The sequence below is a fragment of the Piliocolobus tephrosceles genome, chromosome 4, assembly GCF_002776525.5.
Source record: "Piliocolobus tephrosceles isolate RC106 chromosome 4, ASM277652v3, whole genome shotgun sequence".
Lineage (NCBI taxonomy): Eukaryota > Metazoa > Chordata > Mammalia > Primates > Cercopithecidae > Piliocolobus > Piliocolobus tephrosceles.
Window position 1 is genome coordinate 139,364,502 of NC_045437.1, and position 17,419 is coordinate 139,381,920.

General features: G+C 44.4%; 1 protein-coding gene across 1 annotated transcript in view; it reads left to right on the forward strand.

Annotated features, from left to right (window-relative positions):
- Positions 1-488: 488 nt before the first annotated feature.
- The window catches only part of SLC36A2 (solute carrier family 36 member 2), a 33,063-nt gene continuing 16,132 nt past the window's right edge, over positions 489-17,419 (forward strand). The window contains exons 1-7 of the mRNA XM_023227079.2: positions 489-773; positions 3,810-3,900; positions 4,478-4,566; positions 5,093-5,188; positions 9,468-9,552; positions 13,137-13,355; positions 15,380-15,478. Of these exons, the coding sequence (XP_023082847.1) occupies positions 619-773; positions 3,810-3,900; positions 4,478-4,566; positions 5,093-5,188; positions 9,468-9,552; positions 13,137-13,355; positions 15,380-15,478 (834 nt within the window). The 5' untranslated portion in view covers positions 489-618. The remainder of the gene's footprint in view (positions 774-3,809; positions 3,901-4,477; positions 4,567-5,092; positions 5,189-9,467; positions 9,553-13,136; positions 13,356-15,379; positions 15,479-17,419) is intronic.

Below are 17,419 nucleotides of genomic sequence, written 5' to 3' on the forward strand. Positions count from 1 at the left end.
CCAGAAGGCATGTCTTTCAGCAGGTTGTGGAGCCAGTGAGATATGGAAACCTCTACCCTGAGATGAATAAAAGGAGAGGGATTTGTAGGTGTTTTCTTGGAGGCAGAAATAGGTTACTGGTTGAAAACCTTGACAAATTGGGCTAGGTTCCAACTCTGTCACTTTCTAGCTGTCTGACCTCGGGCAGTTTCCTTTACTTCAAGAAACCTCAGTTTTCTCCTTATTTAATTGATAGGGTTAAATGAGAAAATGTAGATAAAACACTTAGAAGATTGCTTATTCCTTAGTAAAGGTCTTAATAGATATTCATTATTAAAATTATCAGTATAATAGTTATCATTATGATTATTATTAAGTAATACCAGTAAGAATGGGTGATGCCTTTTCCAAATCCCTCCTTCCTCTCCTCCTCCTCCCAGGAATCCTCTCCACTGGCTTCTCCAGGCAGGAAGAGGTGCCCTCCAGGGAGGTAGGCGGGGCCTCGTTCCAGCTTGGCCAGAGCCAGGCCGGGCACACATCACTGTGCTGGGGTGTACATCTACACTAGACACCTTCCTGCTTCTCTCCTTCCAGAGCAGACCTCTTAGTCACCCTGAGCTCCTCATTTCTTAAGCAGTCATGTCTGTGACAAAAAGTACTGAGGGAGCCGTTGCTGTCAAACTGGACCTTATGTCGCCTCCTGAAAGTGCCAAGAAGTTGGAGAACAAGGACTCTACATTCTTGGATGAAAGTCCTTCAGAGTCACCAGGCTTGAAGAAGACCAAGGGCATAACGTGAGTGCTGTTTTCTGCCATCCCTATCTCCGCTTGCTAGCCTGAAGCTTGCACTGGCAAAAACCCTGAGGTGGGTGTGTCTGACCCTCAACCCACTGTGCAGATGAAAGACCAAGGTTGCAAAAGGTGCAGTCATGGGCTGAGTCAAGCTGAGAGATTAAAGGGGCAGAAGTAAAGGCTGTCAGAAAAGCCCTTAGGGATATAGTGATCCAGCCCCCAACAGGTACAGGTGGGAAAACTGAGGCTCAGTTACCCTGGACCATACACTGAGTCATTGTTAGGATAGGGGCTAGAATTCAGTGCTGACCCTAAAGCCACATTTTTGTTCCTGGCCAGCGATGTTAATGTTGGGGATAGAGGTAGAATCCCTAACTTCTTGGAGGAGAAGGTGAGTCCTGAGCTTAAAACTATGGTGGCCTCACTGACCACTAAGTATTGCCTCCTCCCTGCCTCCTTCCTGCAGTAAGCCTGGCCTCTACTTCAACTGAGAAGCACAGATGACACTAAAAAGCACACTTTGTGGAAGGTTCTAGTTTTTTCCACTTTCCAGGGGGTGGGGAGTGGGGATTTTTCACTAGGCTTTCAAAACACAAAAAAAGAGGGAAGCCGAGTTACAGGGCTGCAGCTCGCTTTCCCACACCTGACCCCACCACCCAAGCAGACTTGCTAGTTTACTTAGGAAAAAAAGGTGTGGGGTGTGGTAGTGAAGAGGTTCTGCTGCTTTAAGAAGAAAGTTTTTGCGCCACTAGCATAGTAGAAAGAGCACTGGACAGAGAATCAGAAGGCCTGAGTTCAAGTGGTGGCTCTGCTCCTTCTCTAAGTCCCAGTTTTCTGATATGCGAAACAGGTGGCAGTGTGAACTAAAGGAGGGTGCATGGAAACAAAATCGAAGGATGTGTTTTTTGGGGGTGCACTGCAGGGAGGGACTGTAAGGGGCAAGCAAAGCCCCTCCCCACAGCCATCCAGCAGGACAATTTAGGGATGGACACAATGACTGGCCCTGCTGCCGGTGCTGTTGCCCCAGGGCTAGTCCTGGGAGTTGCTAAGTACTAGTGACCCTTAGAGTGAGCTGTCTATAAGTTGGGGCCAGCCACTGCTAAGTAGAGGCATTTCTCAGTCAGAGGCCTTGAGGGAACCACCTATCTCTTGTGTCCTGCACTGATACAAGGTTTGGTGGCAATTTCAGCAACTTAAGGATCAAAGGAATAAAGCAAGTGAGAGCTAAAGGGAGACTTGTGGCTTGGGGAGAAGCCAGAAGCCACATAACAGGCTGGGTAAGCGTGGCAACGATGGGGTTGGCTCACCCGGGCTCGAATTCCCACTTAGCTACTTGCTAGCTAGAGCAAATGCTAGAACTTCTCTGTGCCCAGCTTCTCCTCTGTCAATGATAGTTCTCTCCTCCTGGGAGATTTGAGCATCAATCCCCCAGACACAGTGTCTGTAAGCGCTGGCTGCTGTGAATAAGATGACAGTCCAAGGTGACCAAAGAAAGGAGTTAGAGTTGGAACCCACGTCTCCCAACTCCCAGTTTGGTGCTTTGCATGACTTACCGCGCTGTATTTTCAAGTTGGTTGAGTGGCCCATAGTTAAATTCTGATTTCCTAAGTCCTTTAGTTAGAAATTTCCAAAGTAACCCGCTGACCCTTTCCTAGTTGCAAAACAAGCCCATTGCTGGCCTGGCGAGTAGGGTGTAGTGCTCAGTCAGCGATGTGGACACCCACAGGGAGAAAGGCACGCGGGGACTCTCCACCCCCTTTCTCCCTCGATTGTTCTCTTTAACCCTTGATTAATCTATGTACAGAGACTCAGGAAGCTAGAGGGTTTAGAGCTTCAATATGAAGCTTCCTGAGCCTCTGCCCATAGATTCTTTTAAAATAGCATCTTTTAAAAATAGCATCGCTCCTGACATTTACAGAGGGTCAACAAAGTTGAACACATTGCCCAAGATGACACAGCTAGTTAAGTCGTGGCCTGGAGGTTCAATCTCTGGTTTGTCAAATCCCAGAGACTGGGCTCCTTCCAAAGTACCTCTGTTGTTTTACAAAGAATAAGTCTCCTAACCAGAAGGCTCTCATGGGAAATTTCCAAAGTTTCTAAAGTTGCACGTGTAAGTCCCATGCTCACCTTGACTTAACCTGGTCCAGGTACAAAAACGTGTAGAAATAGGTTGTTTTGTAATTCCACTAATAGAGAGGGTACCTCCCTGAAACATTTTTTTCTCCTCATGGTTTAGACCTTGTCCTCTGGGCAAACCTTCACATCTGTCTTAAAGGAAGGGTCTGAGTTTTTGTTTGGGGGAGGGGAGGCGTGCATTCTCCAGCCCTGATACCCTGGGCTGAGAAAAGAAACCCCTCTGGAGCTCAATGATTATGTCCCGTCAGATCCCATCTGGGGACCCAGTCATTTGACCTGTTTATTCAGAAGTCGTAATGATTTCTTCTTTCTGCCTGCCCTTTCCCCTTTTCTCTGAGTTTAAGCCTGTCTCTACTACTAGTTTTATGACATTGAGCTAGTTTCTGCCCCACTCTGAGACTCCATTTCCTCAGTTATGAAATGGGGTTGTTTCTTTACTTACGCTGTCTATCTCCGGGAGGCAGCTCAGCAGAAGTAGGGGTGAAGAACAGAGACTCTGAAGCAGGCCTGCATTAAATCTCGGCTCCCCAATATATCGTGGATAAGTCATTAACAAATCTCTGTGCCTCCGTTTCTTCACCTGCAAGATGATAATCGTATCTTTGTCAGAGCCTGGACAAGAAGATTAAATGAGATAATACTCATTCAAAGCACCTAGCACAGTGTCTCATATAGCAAGTGTTGCAGCATATATTGAGTGTTAGCTGCTAAAACCAGGACAGTTCTGGGCAAACTGGGATGGTTAGTAACCTTACAGGAGACCCAGATGTGCCAGGCAAGGACACACGGACTGAGAGATGGCTAGGAGCCCGCCTATCAGGTGCTGGCATGCTGCGAGGGAATGACTGCTGGATCTTCTCACCTCCACACACCCATACTTCACATCTCCTTCCTCTCCTTTAGAGTGATCCAGGCCTTGATTCACCTGGTGAAAGGCAACATGGGCACAGGGATCCTGGGACTATCCCTCGCTGTGAAGAACGCGGGCATCCTGGTAAGAGAGGCGCCATATGTGGGGGCTTTATGGTCAGTTGCAGAAGGGAAGTAAGAGGAGAGGCTCTAGCGGTTTAGCAACCTGTGGTGAGCAGTCTTTCTGGGAGGCAGCTTGGTGCGGGGTTAGGGTCTAGACATCTAGCCTGGGTTTGAGTTCTGGCTCTGCCACAGACTTTATACCCTTGGTAAGTCATTTGCCTGCTCTGCGGGCCTTAGTTTCCTCCCCTGCAGAATGCAAGGATTGGACTATGCCCAGTTTTCCAAGTATGCTCTATAGAGGACCAGGTCTCCTTGGGGATGTTTCAGGGGCCACAAAGTGCACACATGGTCAGGATTCTGTGTCCCCCTACTCCCATCAGTATACCCCATTGTAATTGCTTTATGTGCTTTATTGGAATATTACTTGAGGTCATATTTGAAAGAATAGCTGTTGCTGCTACAAAAGGGCTTTAAACCCAGTTTGCTAGAGAGTTATTTGAGTCCTGCATGATATCTGCGCTACCAATCCCAGCTCGCAGTATTCTTCATAAATGCATTCTCTTCTCTCCTCCCTCACCCCTTGCCTCCCCTTCCTCCAGATGGGCCCACTCAGTCTGCTGGTGATGGGCTTAATCGCCTGCCACTGTATGCACATCCTGGTCAGGTGTGCCCAGCGTTTCTGTAAGAGGTGAGGAAAACAGCCTCCTTGTGTCAATTCCTTTGGTACATGGTTCTCAGGGACAGCCCAGAAACATCCTATGCATAATAGAAGTTTACTTCTTAGTTTTCTCCAATAAGGCCAAGAAAGAGAGAAGAGCATTCAGGAGCAGGGAGCTCAGGTGAGGCTCTTCTGCATGGCTCCTTAGGAGATCTCAGTCAGGCCATTGTGCTTATCTGGTTGGCTCCTCTGGAAACTGGGCACAAACTGTGCAGAGAATGGTCATGAGGATCCAATGGGATCATGGATATGAAAACTACCATCCCCATGCAAGGTGTGCATTAGATTCTTGCTGTGTAGTCTCCGCCTCATTTAACAGGTAAGGAAAACAAGCCACCGAGGAATTACTGCTGAGTGTCAAAGCCTGAGGTCTCTGCCCCTGTGTTCTTTCTGCTCTTTAGCTGTGTCCTTCCTTGTTCTGTGTCTCCTGACTTTTGACCATGTGATTTTAGGCTAAACTATCTCTTGGAAATTGTCTATGCACTCTCTTCTGCAGGCTTAACAAGCCCTTTATGGACTATGGAGACACGGTGATGCATGGACTAGAAGCCAGCCCCAGCGCCTGGCTCCAGAACCACGCTCACTGGGGAAGGTAACCTGTTCTTGCTGTGCCTGCAGTGGGGTAGGACACAGGAGGAGAAAATGCTGCTATCAGGGATGACTTCTTCCCTGGAAAGGTGGTTTGTTTGGCACTTCTGTGTTAGATGTTGTCCATGGAAGGGATTCATTGGCAACATCCCTGATCCACCCCCACTTCTTGTATATCTCCAGTGACAGTGACAGGGTGCTCATTCCTTTGCTATGCAGCTTTAATATTATTTACTCTTTTATTAAACCACATTTATCCAGTTATTCCTATGGCCCTGGAAATGCCATGGGGACCAAGAAAACCGAGGCTTTGCCCTCATCGAACCCATAGTCCAGTGAGAAAGGCAGATATTAAACAGCCTAGAATAGAGTTCTTTAATAACCGCCTGGATATGTACGATGAAGGAAAGAAGGACTGGTTGCCACCAGGCAGGTTAAGAGATGTGTGTTGGCTTGGGGGAGAGGAGGGCTTTCTAGGGTGGGACAGGTGAGATGAGTTCTGCAGGAAGGAGTCCTAAAGAATGAAGAATCACCTCAGGGAAGGTGGACAGGGGCCTGGAGGGTGGGGCTGGAAGAAGGAAGAGAGGGTGTGAAGGCCCCTGAAGCAAGAAGGTATAGGTGACAGATTCAAGGTACAACAAGACCAGGTAGCTTGAGGGCAGAAAGTCAGGGAGGTGGAACTGAAGAAGGAGCCAGGTGCCCAATCAAGTGGTACATTTTAGACCCTCTGAAACAAAGACTCTATTTGTTCTTTTCTTAAAAGCAACCACGAAGCCATTGGAGGGTTTTAATCAGGGGAGTCATCATATTTGTATTGTTTAAAGATCTGTCTGGCTTCTGTGAGGAGAATAGATTATAAGGAAGTAAGAGCAGATTTAGGCAGATTCATGAGGGGGCCATTGACAAGTGTCCAGCCAGGTCACAGTGGTGGCCTGGACCAAGTTGGTGGCAGTGGGATGAAGAAAAGTTGACTTGATCAGGAACTGGATCCTGGGATTGGGAGACAAGGAAGAGTCGAGGTTGACTCACATTTCTGATGACTTCTATTTTGGACAAGTTGAGTTTGGGGTGCCTGAGAAACATTCAAGTGGAGATGTCTAGTAGGAATGCATGGGTTTAAGCCTATCTTCATGCACCAATCCAGAATTGAAGTCATCAGCCATGAAGCCAGGGACAGAGAGGTCTCTTAGGGAGAGGTTATATAGTGAGAAGAAAAGGGAGGAAAAGACCAAGACTTTAAGAACCATTTGTTGAGCTGAACAAAGTCTTCCTCCCTGAAAAATCCCACCTTTTAGCTCTCAGAGTTGACAGAGAACAGGTCAACACCCTTTGTCCTTTGGTACTTGGGACTAAATCTACTCCTTTGTCCTTGTTTCAGACCTGTCCCCACCTGCTTGTCTCCTCTTGTTGAGCATCATCTAGACTGTCAAAGTCTCTTTTGAACTGTGTTTCCGTAAACTGCTGCAGTACTTATGGTGTGCCCCTGCCTGTGGCAGGTAGTCTGTATGGTATCATGGGCCTGGCACCACCCTTTGCTCAAAGCCCATACTCACAAGAGTAATCCACAAATTCAGTCTGTGGGACAGACAAGGAAGACTACTGGATAATGACCAGAATTTTCCCAATTGTGTGACCCAGGAGGAGACTTGCCTGTCACAGACCCTCAAATCCTTCTACTTGTTGGGCATATAAAGAAGATTTCCCTGCTCCATTTAGGGATCTTCTTTCATGAATTACTGCCTCTCGTATAACTGGAATTCCTTTAGCATGGGCTCTTCCTCTCAGCATTTAATGTGTTCCTGTGTCTCCAGCAAACCACCATGGCACATGTATACCTATGTAACAAAAGTGCACGTTCTGCACATGTACCCCAGAATTTAAGATATAATAATAATAATAATAATCATCATCATCATCATCATCAACCAAGTAAATAAAACTTCCTGGACCTTACCATCGTAGCCACCATCCTATCTTACATTCAATATATGTTATTCAACAAATGTCTACTGTGTGTCAGTACCTACGATGTGTCATAAAGTGCTTCAGACAGTGAGTCTACAGTAATGAGCAAATGGGCGCCATCAACACTGGACCACCCTCTGACTTTACTGCCTTACATCCCATCCACACCTCTTTCACAGGCCACCTGGCTTTGCTGTCCTTATAATTCTGCTGAAGGTCTTTCAAGCAATGTCCTAAAAGACCTTCTTGTTGCTTCTTCCTTGCCCTAGAGAACCTTTCAGCAGTAATGGGTATAATCGACCATTCTCTTCTTTCAACATTCTCTCCTCACTTGGCTACTATTAAACCTCTTTCCCCCTAGTTTTCCTCCTACCTTTCTAGCCACTCCTTTGCATTTGTTGTAGGCTTTTTTGTTTCTATTAAATGTTGATGTTCTCCAAGGTTGAACACTGCCTTCTACTCTCCTCATTCTGCACACTTTCTAACACTGCTCTGCCTTTGCAAGGCTTTATCCACTACTACAACTCAACAGTTCCAGACCCTAATATCTAGTTGTCCTGAATGTCTCCTATAGGAACCTCAAGCTCAAAGATTCAGATTCCGAATGTGTCATTTCTTCCCCTTCTCCTAAAATTGTTCTCATCCTCCTCCTTCCCCTTCTTGTCTTCTTCTTCTTCTCCTTCTCTTTCTCCTTCTCCTTCTTCTCCTTCTTCTTTCTTCTTCCTCTTCTTCCTCTTCCTCTTCTTTCTTAGTTCTTCTTCCTCCCCCTCCTCCTCTCCTCCTCCCCCCCTCCCCCTCTCCTCCTCCCCTCCTCCTCCTCTCTTCCTCTCCTGCTCCTCTTCCTCTCCTCCTCCTCCTCTCCTCCTCCTCTCCTCCTCTCTTCCTCTCCTCCTGTCCTCCTCTTCTCTTCCTCTCCTCCTCCTCCTGTCCTCCTCTCCTCCTCCTCTATTTATCCTCTCCTCATCCTTTCCTCTGCCTCCTCTCCTCCTCTCCACTTCCCCCTTCTCCTCCTCCTCCTTCTTCTTCCTCTTCCTCCTCTTCTTCCTCCTCTATCTCCTCCTCTTCTTTCTCTCCTTCTCCTTCTTCTTTCTCCCTCTCTCTTCCTCCCCTCAACTCTCTTTCTTCCCTTTCCCAAGGAGCTGTCTGTTAGGTACTGGGTTTTCTAACAAGGCTAACAAGGCTTTCTGTCTGTCCATAATTTGATAAAATTCCCTTTTCACCATTGCCCTTAACGATATGTCATAAGAATTTTTGTCCACTTAACCCATTATTCTATAAACCACAAGAGGAAGGGACTGTATGTTATTTGTCTATATATTCTCAGTGCCCAACATAGTTCTGGCACACGGCAAAACAAATTTCAAATGTGAATGGTAGCTAATAAAAACATTGTGCCTGCTGCCCTACATTAATTAGTATCAATGATGAGGAATGCCACCAAGCCAGGTATCGGGGGAGGCTCATGACCAGAAGAATTTTACCACTTGCTGAGCTGAGAGTGTGAAGGTGGTTAAAAATCATCTTTTAAAGGCCGGGAGCGGTGGCTCACGCCTGTAATCCCAGCACTTTGGGAGGCCGAGGTGGGCGGATCACAAGGTCAGGAGATCGAGACCATCCTGACCAACATGGTGAAACCCCGTCTCTACTAAAATTACAAAAATTAGCCGGGTGTGATGGCAGCACCTGTAGTCCCAGCTACTCGGGAGGCTGAGGCAGGAGAATGGCGGGAACCCGGGAGGCGGAGCTTGCAGTGAGCCGAGATTGCGCCAATGCACTCTAGCCTGGGTGACAGAGCCAGACTCCGTCTCAAAAAAAAAAAAAAAATCATCTTTTAAAAAGAACTATTGTTGGCCAGGCATGGTGGCTCATGCTTGTAATCCCAGCACTTTGGGAGGCCAAGGCGGGCAGATCACCTGAGGTCGGGAGTTTGAGACCAGCCTGACCAACATGGAGAAACCCCGTCTCTACTAAAAATACAAAATTAGCCAGGCGTGGTGGCACATGCCTGTAATCCCAGCTACTAGGGAGGCTGAGGCAGGAGAACTGCTTGAACCTGGAAGGTGGAGGTTGCAGTGAGCCGAGATCGTGCCATTGCACTCCAACCTGGGCAACAAGAGCAAAACTCCATCTCAAAAAAAAAAAAAAGAACTATTGTTACCTCACTTCTTTGCCCCATTGTTGATTGTGGTGGAAGGACCAAGTGCGCTGGTGCAGGGCCACCAACCCCTGGGGACAGAGGGCAGAATGGCAAGAAACAGAACTGACAAGTTGACTTATTTTATAACGAGTTTTCTTTTTCCCTCTCTTCTCCCTTCTAGGCATATCGTGAGCTTCTTCCTTATTGTCACCCAACTTGGCTTCTGCTGTGTGTACATTGTGTTTTTGGCTGATAATTTAAAACAGGTAGAGGCTTCTAGAGAAAACGGGAGGGGAAAAGATGGACAAGGACACACCACTGCTAGTTGTTTAACAAACTGCTTCATTGGGTCCTCATCAATACAACAAAGGAAGTTAAACTAGGTGTTGTCAAACTTGCCTCCCCTAGTTCACATATCTGCAGATTTCTGTGTGGTTACTTTTGCCACAATACCCTTTGTCCTGTATCTTAGACCTGTCCTCAAAGTTGATCTCTACTGAACTGGAAAGACCCTTGGATTTTGTCAATCTTCCTGCCTTGAAGCTTAATTATACTTAATGCTTCTAAAATCGATATGGGTCTTCTTTTGATGATTCCTAATCTTCTTTGGGTCATGTTTCTTTCTTTCTTTCTTTCTTCCTTTTTTTTTTTTTCTTTTTGAGACAGGATATTGCTCTGTCACCCAGGCTGGAGTGCAGTGGTGAGATCATAGCTCACTACAGCCTCAAACTCCCAGGCTCAAGTGATTCTCCTACCTCAGCCACCCAAGTAGATGGGACCACAAGTGTGTGCTACCATATCTGGCTAATTTTTTTATTATTGTTTGTAGAGCCGAGGCCTTGCAATGTTGCCCAGGCTGGCCTCAAACCCCAGGGCTCAAGTGATCCTCCCACCATCTCCCAAAGTGCTGGGATTATAGGTGTGAGCCACCACATCCAGCCTTGGTACTTAATCTATGGCTTAATAGTTGTTTTCCCTAGGAATTGTTTCTCCTAGGAATTGTTTCTGATCTAACCTACAAGTTATCTTACAGCAATTTGAACAAAATAATATGGGTAATAGCAGAGGCCATCCTTAATCAGTAAGTGTAAAAAGAAAACTGTTCTTTAGGGCTCTTTATCTGCTTATAGTGGTATGCCAGAAATTCAAAAATGTAAACTAGCTAGAAGAAAAATATAGTAAGCTTTCAGAGTTAGCTTCTATTATGTCAGGTACAGTGCTGAGTATTTTACATGCTTTCCTTCATTTAATTATCTCCATGACCTTATTAGAGCAGGTACTGTGGTTATTCCCATTTTGCAGATGAGAAGACTGAGATTATAAACTCTATAATGTAAGGTCACAGAGCCAGAGTTAAAAACCCAGGCCTTCTGACACAAGTTCTTAAACCTATGCTGTGTTTCTTCTGCAAAGAAAACAAAATAAAATAAAATTACTCTTAATCCAATTATTCATGGTTATAATTTAATGTAACCTTAACTGGTCAGCATTTTGCAATATCCTTACATTTTGTCATGTAACTTTTAATAGTTTCATAATATTCCATCACACAGATTGATCATAACCTAATCAATCTTGTGTTGCTGGACATTTTCCTTGTTTCCCTTTGTTTCTCTACTATAATCCATTGGCTGGCACAAAGGTCTTTGTGCACTTCTTTATTTCCTTAATGTTTCTTAAAGTAAAATTACTGAGTCAAAGAGTTTGATTGTTTTGAAGGCTCTTAAAACATTGCCAGATTGCTCTTTAGAAAGCAATCTGACATGTACAGACCTATACTCACCATCTGCAATTATTATTATCTGCATTTATTTATCATCTGCATTTATTATCAAGGCAAACATTGTATCAAGGAGTTTACAGGCCAAGTTGAGTATGTTCTATAACCTAGTAAGTTAAACATCAATATGATATTTTGGTGCCAGGTCAGGATGCCACTAACAACAACAACATGAGGTCAGGGTGCAAACTACATTGCAGAGATCACTGGAGCAGGGAAAGCCTCCTCCAGAGGGGTGGTGCATCTGAGCTGCGTATTGACAGGTTGGAGAAAAAAAGTGGTGGCAGCCAAGGTGGGAGAAGGAATCAGTGAAAACCAGGAGGCAGGAACTTATGGGATTGCCCAGGAGAAGCAATACAATTGGTTACAGGAGGAAGAGTAGGTCATGGGAGAGGAAGAAACTTTGAAGGTTTGATAGGGACCATTTATGGAGAGCCTTGAGTACCTAGCTAATGTTCCAGTTATTTTTCTGATTGTAGTGAGGAATCAGAAAAAATCAATACTTAAATGATTCATTTATGTATCCACAGTGTATTGTTAAGTACAAGGGACATTTCAAAAAAAAAAAAAAGAGTGAATGCTATGATTGAAGTCTTGTAAAGTAAAAAGAATGGGTATAATATATGTAATTTGTGATATTGTGTAGAAAATATATAGATGAGTATCTTCCAAGATGTTAGCATCTTGGTACTGAGATTATCAATGCATTTACATTTTCCTCCTGCTAAACTCTAGTTCCTAATTGTTCTGCAGTGATTTATATTGCTTATCCAATAAGACTGTATCAGTTAGGTCATGCTGACTTTAAATGGAGGGTGGTAGCATCCACCTACCCCTGACTTTACAAGGGGGTGTTTATATTGTGTGGGGGAGTGGGGGATGGTTTCTTGTTTATCACAATAATTGGGGATGCTCATGGCTTTCATTGGGTGGGGTCTAGGGCTACTAAATGTTCTGCAACGAGTGGTCCAATCCACACAAGAAAGAGTTTTTTATTTAAAATGCCAGTATTGTACCAATTAGGAATCAGTAAGTGTATGTGTTAATTAGGAAACAGTAAATGATGGAGCTTTTGGGTTATACGCAAAAAAAAAAAAAAAAACTGATTCTGAGGGAATTTAAGCAGAAAATAAGTTCCATGGAAGGATATTACTTTCCACTAAATTAAAAAGCAGATCTGAGGGAAGAACAGGAGCCAGGGTAGCGAGGAGGATGTAGATGGTAGAACTAATGAGCAGCCTCCTCAAGAATCCACTATCGGAATTCATCTTTACCCTTTTCTAGTCCATCCTTAGGTCCCTATGCTTTAGGTTTACATTCAGACTCCTGGAAGAGGGTCTGAATGCCCCAGCTTGAGCCAAAGACTAATTCCCTAGCTCTACCACATGACTGTGATTTACAGTCCTCCAACACTGCATTCAGTGACAAGAGAGAACTCACCAAAATCAAATTGGTATCAGGAGAAATGGACACTAGTTGCTAAAAGCTAACAAATAGCCACTGTGAATCCAGTTATTTATTTGGTATTACACTTATTTTTTAACTATTTGTACAACCTCTTTTTTTTGTTTGTTTTGTTTTTTTGTTTTTGATACAGGGCCTTATTCTGTTGCCTAGGCTGAAGTGTGGTGGCGTGATCTTGGCTCACTGCAACCTCTGCCTCCCAGGTTCAAGCGATTCTTGTGCCTCAGCCTCCCAAGTAGCTGAGATTACAGGCGTATGCCACCACACATGACTAATTTTTGAATTTTAGTAGAGATGGGGTTTTACCATATTGGCCAGGCTGCTCTCGAACTTCTGACCTCAAGTGATCCACCTGCCTCGGCCTCCCAAAGTACTGGGATTACAGGCATGAGCCACTGCGACCAGCCTGTTCAGCCTCTTCTGAGGTAGTATGGTGCAGAGGGTTCAGAATAAGTTCTAAATTCACCCTAACTCACTGTGAGATTTGGCACTGTGGGACACTCCCATTCGTTGTGAGGGATTTTGATTAGGGGCAAGGCACTGAGTAAACCATGAGGTTAGAAGAGTCATCATCTCCCCTTTTTGCTTCTCCCATTCCTTCCTCAGGTAGTGGAAGCTGTTAATAGCACAACCAACAACTGCCATTCCAATGAGACGGTGATTCTGACCCCCACCATGGACTCACGATTCTATATGCTCTCCTTCCTGCCCTTACTGGTGCTGCTGGTCTTCATCCGGAACCTCAGGATCTTGACCATCTTCTCCATGCTGGCCAACATCAGCATGCTGGTCAGCTTGGTCATCATCACCCAGTTCATTACCCAGGTGAGTGCACACCACGCACCTACCCACTCCACTGGGCAGGGTTTTTGTATCAAGGATAGACTGAGCTTTAGATACCTGGAGGCAACCCTGTAGGTGGGTAAGAGTGTTCTGAGAGACATGCACCTCACTGTAGCATTTCTTCTACAAGGATGTCTCCGTGCAATCCCATTCTTCTGATTGTCTCCTTGTTCATGTTCTTTCTCCAAATGCCTATTTTTATGTCAAATTCTGGCTTTTTTTAAAAAAATGTGCTTGCAAGGAAAATATCTTGGTTGGTGAACTGTAGACCATTCCTATAATGGTTGGCTGACAGCAAAAGGCAGGTGAAAACAGGTTCTTATACTACAGCTAAAAGTTATTGAGTTACCCATAGGGTACAATTTCAGGTACCCAATATTACCCCTAAGGAAGGCAAGAGAAAAAAAGTCTAATATTTAGTCACAGAGGTATACATAGAGAGTCTCAAAAACCATAAGCTTTCAATAAGTGTCTTGTTACTAATTTTAAAAAAAACCTATAAGCAAATCTATTATAATGTCAGTTATGTCTTTGATGTTGAATTATGGACATTGAATTTTTCTCAGTTTCCTAATTTGCTAGTCTTTCTAGTTTTTCTTTTATTCATTTACTTATTTATTTATTTATTTGAGACAGAGTCTCGATCTTTCACCCAGGCTGGAGTGCGGTGGTACAATCTCGGCTCATTGCAGCCTCTGCCTCCCGGGTTCAAGCGATTCTCCTGCCTCAGCCTCCCGAATAGCTGGGACTACAGGCACCAGCCACCACTCCCGGCTAATTTTTGTATTTTTAGTACAGATGGGGTTTCACGATGTTGGCCAGGCTGCTCTCGAACTCCTGACCTCAAGTGATCTCCTCGCCTTGGCCCCGCAAAGTGCTGGGATTACAGGCATGAGCCACCACGCCCAGCCTAATTCTTCTTTTGTAATGGACAACACTACATAGAAAGTTAAGTCTCAGAAGCCACTTGGCATATTTAATAAATTCCAGTTGTTCTTCCCTTTTAAGAAACCACAAGAGAAAAAAAGCTACATTATCCGTGAAATTCAGTAAAAATAAGTCAACCTTTTTAGAATAACTGCAGATCAGTCTTATATTCCTTAGGAGATACTGATGAATTCTATAAAATTGAATTTCCTAAAGAGATAGCTACCTTTAATACATTTTTGCACAATTCCAAAGGTTGCCCAGTTAGAAAAATGGCTCTGTCATCATTTTCACATTCTGGGTCACACAATATATAGAATATTTATTTTACACAGTCTTCTCCCCTTCAATTTACAGCTCATTAAAGAAGAAAATGGATCTTTCCTATTTCACACTTTGGGCTCCTTAGATTATTGCTATGACTGCAGTCACAGGAATTTCCAGCACCCATGACCACTGTCCATTCAAAGGTGTTCGTGGGCGCATTCGGTGCTAATCTGTGGTGTATAAGGTTTTCTTTTGAAGGATTTTTTTGTTTTTGAGATGGAGTTTCGCTCTTTCACCCAGGCTAGAGTGCAGTGGTGCAATCTCAGCTCACTGCAAGCTCCACCTCCCGGGTTCACGCCATTCTTCTGCCTCAGCCTGCCGAATAGCTGGGACTACAGGCACCCGCCACCACGCCCAGCTAATTTTTGTATTTTAGTAGAGACGGGGGCTCACCATGTTGGCCAGGCTGGTCTTGAACTCCTGACCTAGTGATCTGCCTACCTCAGCCTCCCAAAGTGCTGGGATTACAGGTGTGAGCCACCGCACCCAGCCTTTTTGGAGGTTTTTGATAAACCAAACTTCCCTCTATGAGATACTATTCCTTCAGTACTTTGACAATACCGTCCTCTGGCTCTTTGGTATTGTGCAGTGTTGAAATCAACTTTGATCGTGGCCTACATCCGTTTGAAGTTCTCTAAACTTCTTGATATTCAATTTAAAAAAATCAGGTCTCATTTCAGATTACCCTTCTCTTAAAGGAGCTCAAATGTGCTTTAAGAGTGACTACCTCATAGCATTTCTCTCTCCTTTAGGAAATCCCAGACCCCAGCCGGTTGCCACTGGTAGCAAGCTGGAAGACCTACCCTCTCTTCTTCGGAACAGCCATTTTTTCTTTTGAAAGCATTGGTGTGGTAAGGTTTGAATTGAGGTGGCCTTATCCCTAGTGCTTGTGAGTGACCTTCTGGAAAGGAGCTGGGAGCTCTGGGTTTCTGTGTCCCGCTGGCCATTGTTTTGGGCCTGCTAGAAAATGCCCATGGGAGAAAGTAACCTCTGACCTCACTTGGGACAGTTGTCACCAGCAAGAGAAAAGTTGATTACAACAGAGAGGCAGTCAGGATACAGTTTTCTTTTTGTCCCCACATGCCTATTAAACATCTGTCCTCCTATCGACACGAGTTTCCTAATCTTTTAAAACCAAGACGAACCATGGTGTCCAATTTAAAGGATTTGATTAAACATAATGGAGTTTTAACCTGGAAAGTTCTGTGTATTTACAGTCTATAGTCTCTACTTCCACACTTGTGGAAGGTTAGTGTTATTTATATATTTTTAGAAGTTACTTTTAGTGTACATACAGTAACATTCACTTTTTTGGTGTATATTCCTGTAAGTTTAGAGAAGCATGTAGAGGAATAAATGCACCAAATCAGGATATAGAACAATTACCTTTCTGTTCTCTGCCTGTACTGTCTTCTCTTTTCCAAAGTGTCACATATATGAGATCATACAGTATGTATGAGATTGAGACTGGCTTCTTTCACTTAGCCTAATGCATTTTAAATTCATACATGCTGTTGCACACATCAATAACACCTTGCTTTCTATTGCAGAGCGTCCACTGTCTGGGCAGTACCACAGCTTATCAACGCACCTGTCAAAGAACATTTGGGTTGTTTCTAGTTTTTGACAATCATGAATGATACTGCTGTAAGCATTTGTGTACAAGTTTTTGACATTGAACATCTTTTCATTTGCTTATTGGCAATTTGTACATCTTCTTTGGAGAAACGTCAAGTCCTTTGCTTATTTTTAATTAGGTTGTTTGTCTTTTTGTTGTTGAATTTTAAGAGTTCTTTGTTTATTCTAGATACGAAATCCTTATCAGAAAAATGATTTGCAAATATTTTTTCTTATTCTTGTCTTCTACCCTTCTTTTTTCCTTTTAAATTTTTTCCTCTTAAAAATAAGATGGGGCCGGGCACAGTGGTTCACGTCTGTAATCCCAGCACTTTGGGAGGCCAAGGCAGGTGGATCACTTGAGGTCAGGAGGTCGAGACCAGTCTGGCTAACACAGTGAAATCCCATCTCTACTAAAAATACAAAAATTAGCTGGGCGTGGTAGCATGCACCTGTAATCCCAGCTACTCAGGAGGCTAAGGCAGGAGAATCACTTGAACCCAGCAGGTGGAAGTTGCAATGAGCTAAGATTGCGCCACTGCACTCCAGTCTGGGCGACAGAGCAAGACTCTGTCCCATAAAAAAAAAGAGAGAGAGAGAGATGGGATCTTGCTATGTTGCCCAAGCTGGTTTTTAATCCCTGGGCTCAAGTCACCTGCCTTAGCCTCCCAGGTAGTGGGGATTATAGTTGTATGACCATAGTTCATCACACCTGGCTTCTCACTTTCTTGATAGTGAACTGTGATGCACAAAAGTTTTTAATTTTTATAAAGTACAATTCATCCTCTTTCTTTCTGGTTGTGCTTTTTGTGTTATATCTAAGAATCTACTGCAAAATCTAGGTTCATGGCTAGATGTAGTGGCTCACACCTTTAATCCAGTACTTTAGGAGGCCGAGGCAGAAGGATCACTTGAGGGCAGGAGTTTGAGACCAGCCTGGGCAACATACAGAGACCCTGTCTCTGCAAAAACAATTTAAGAATTAGCTGGGTGCAGTGGCACACACCTGTAGTCCCAGCTACTCAGGAAACCGAGTGGGAGAATCACTTGAGCCCAGGAGTTCAAGGCTGCCGTGAGCTATGATTGCACCACTGCATTCTAGCCGGGGTGACAGAGGAAGACCCTGTCAGAAAGAAAGAAAGAAAGAAAGAAAGAAAGAAAGAAAGAAAGAAAGA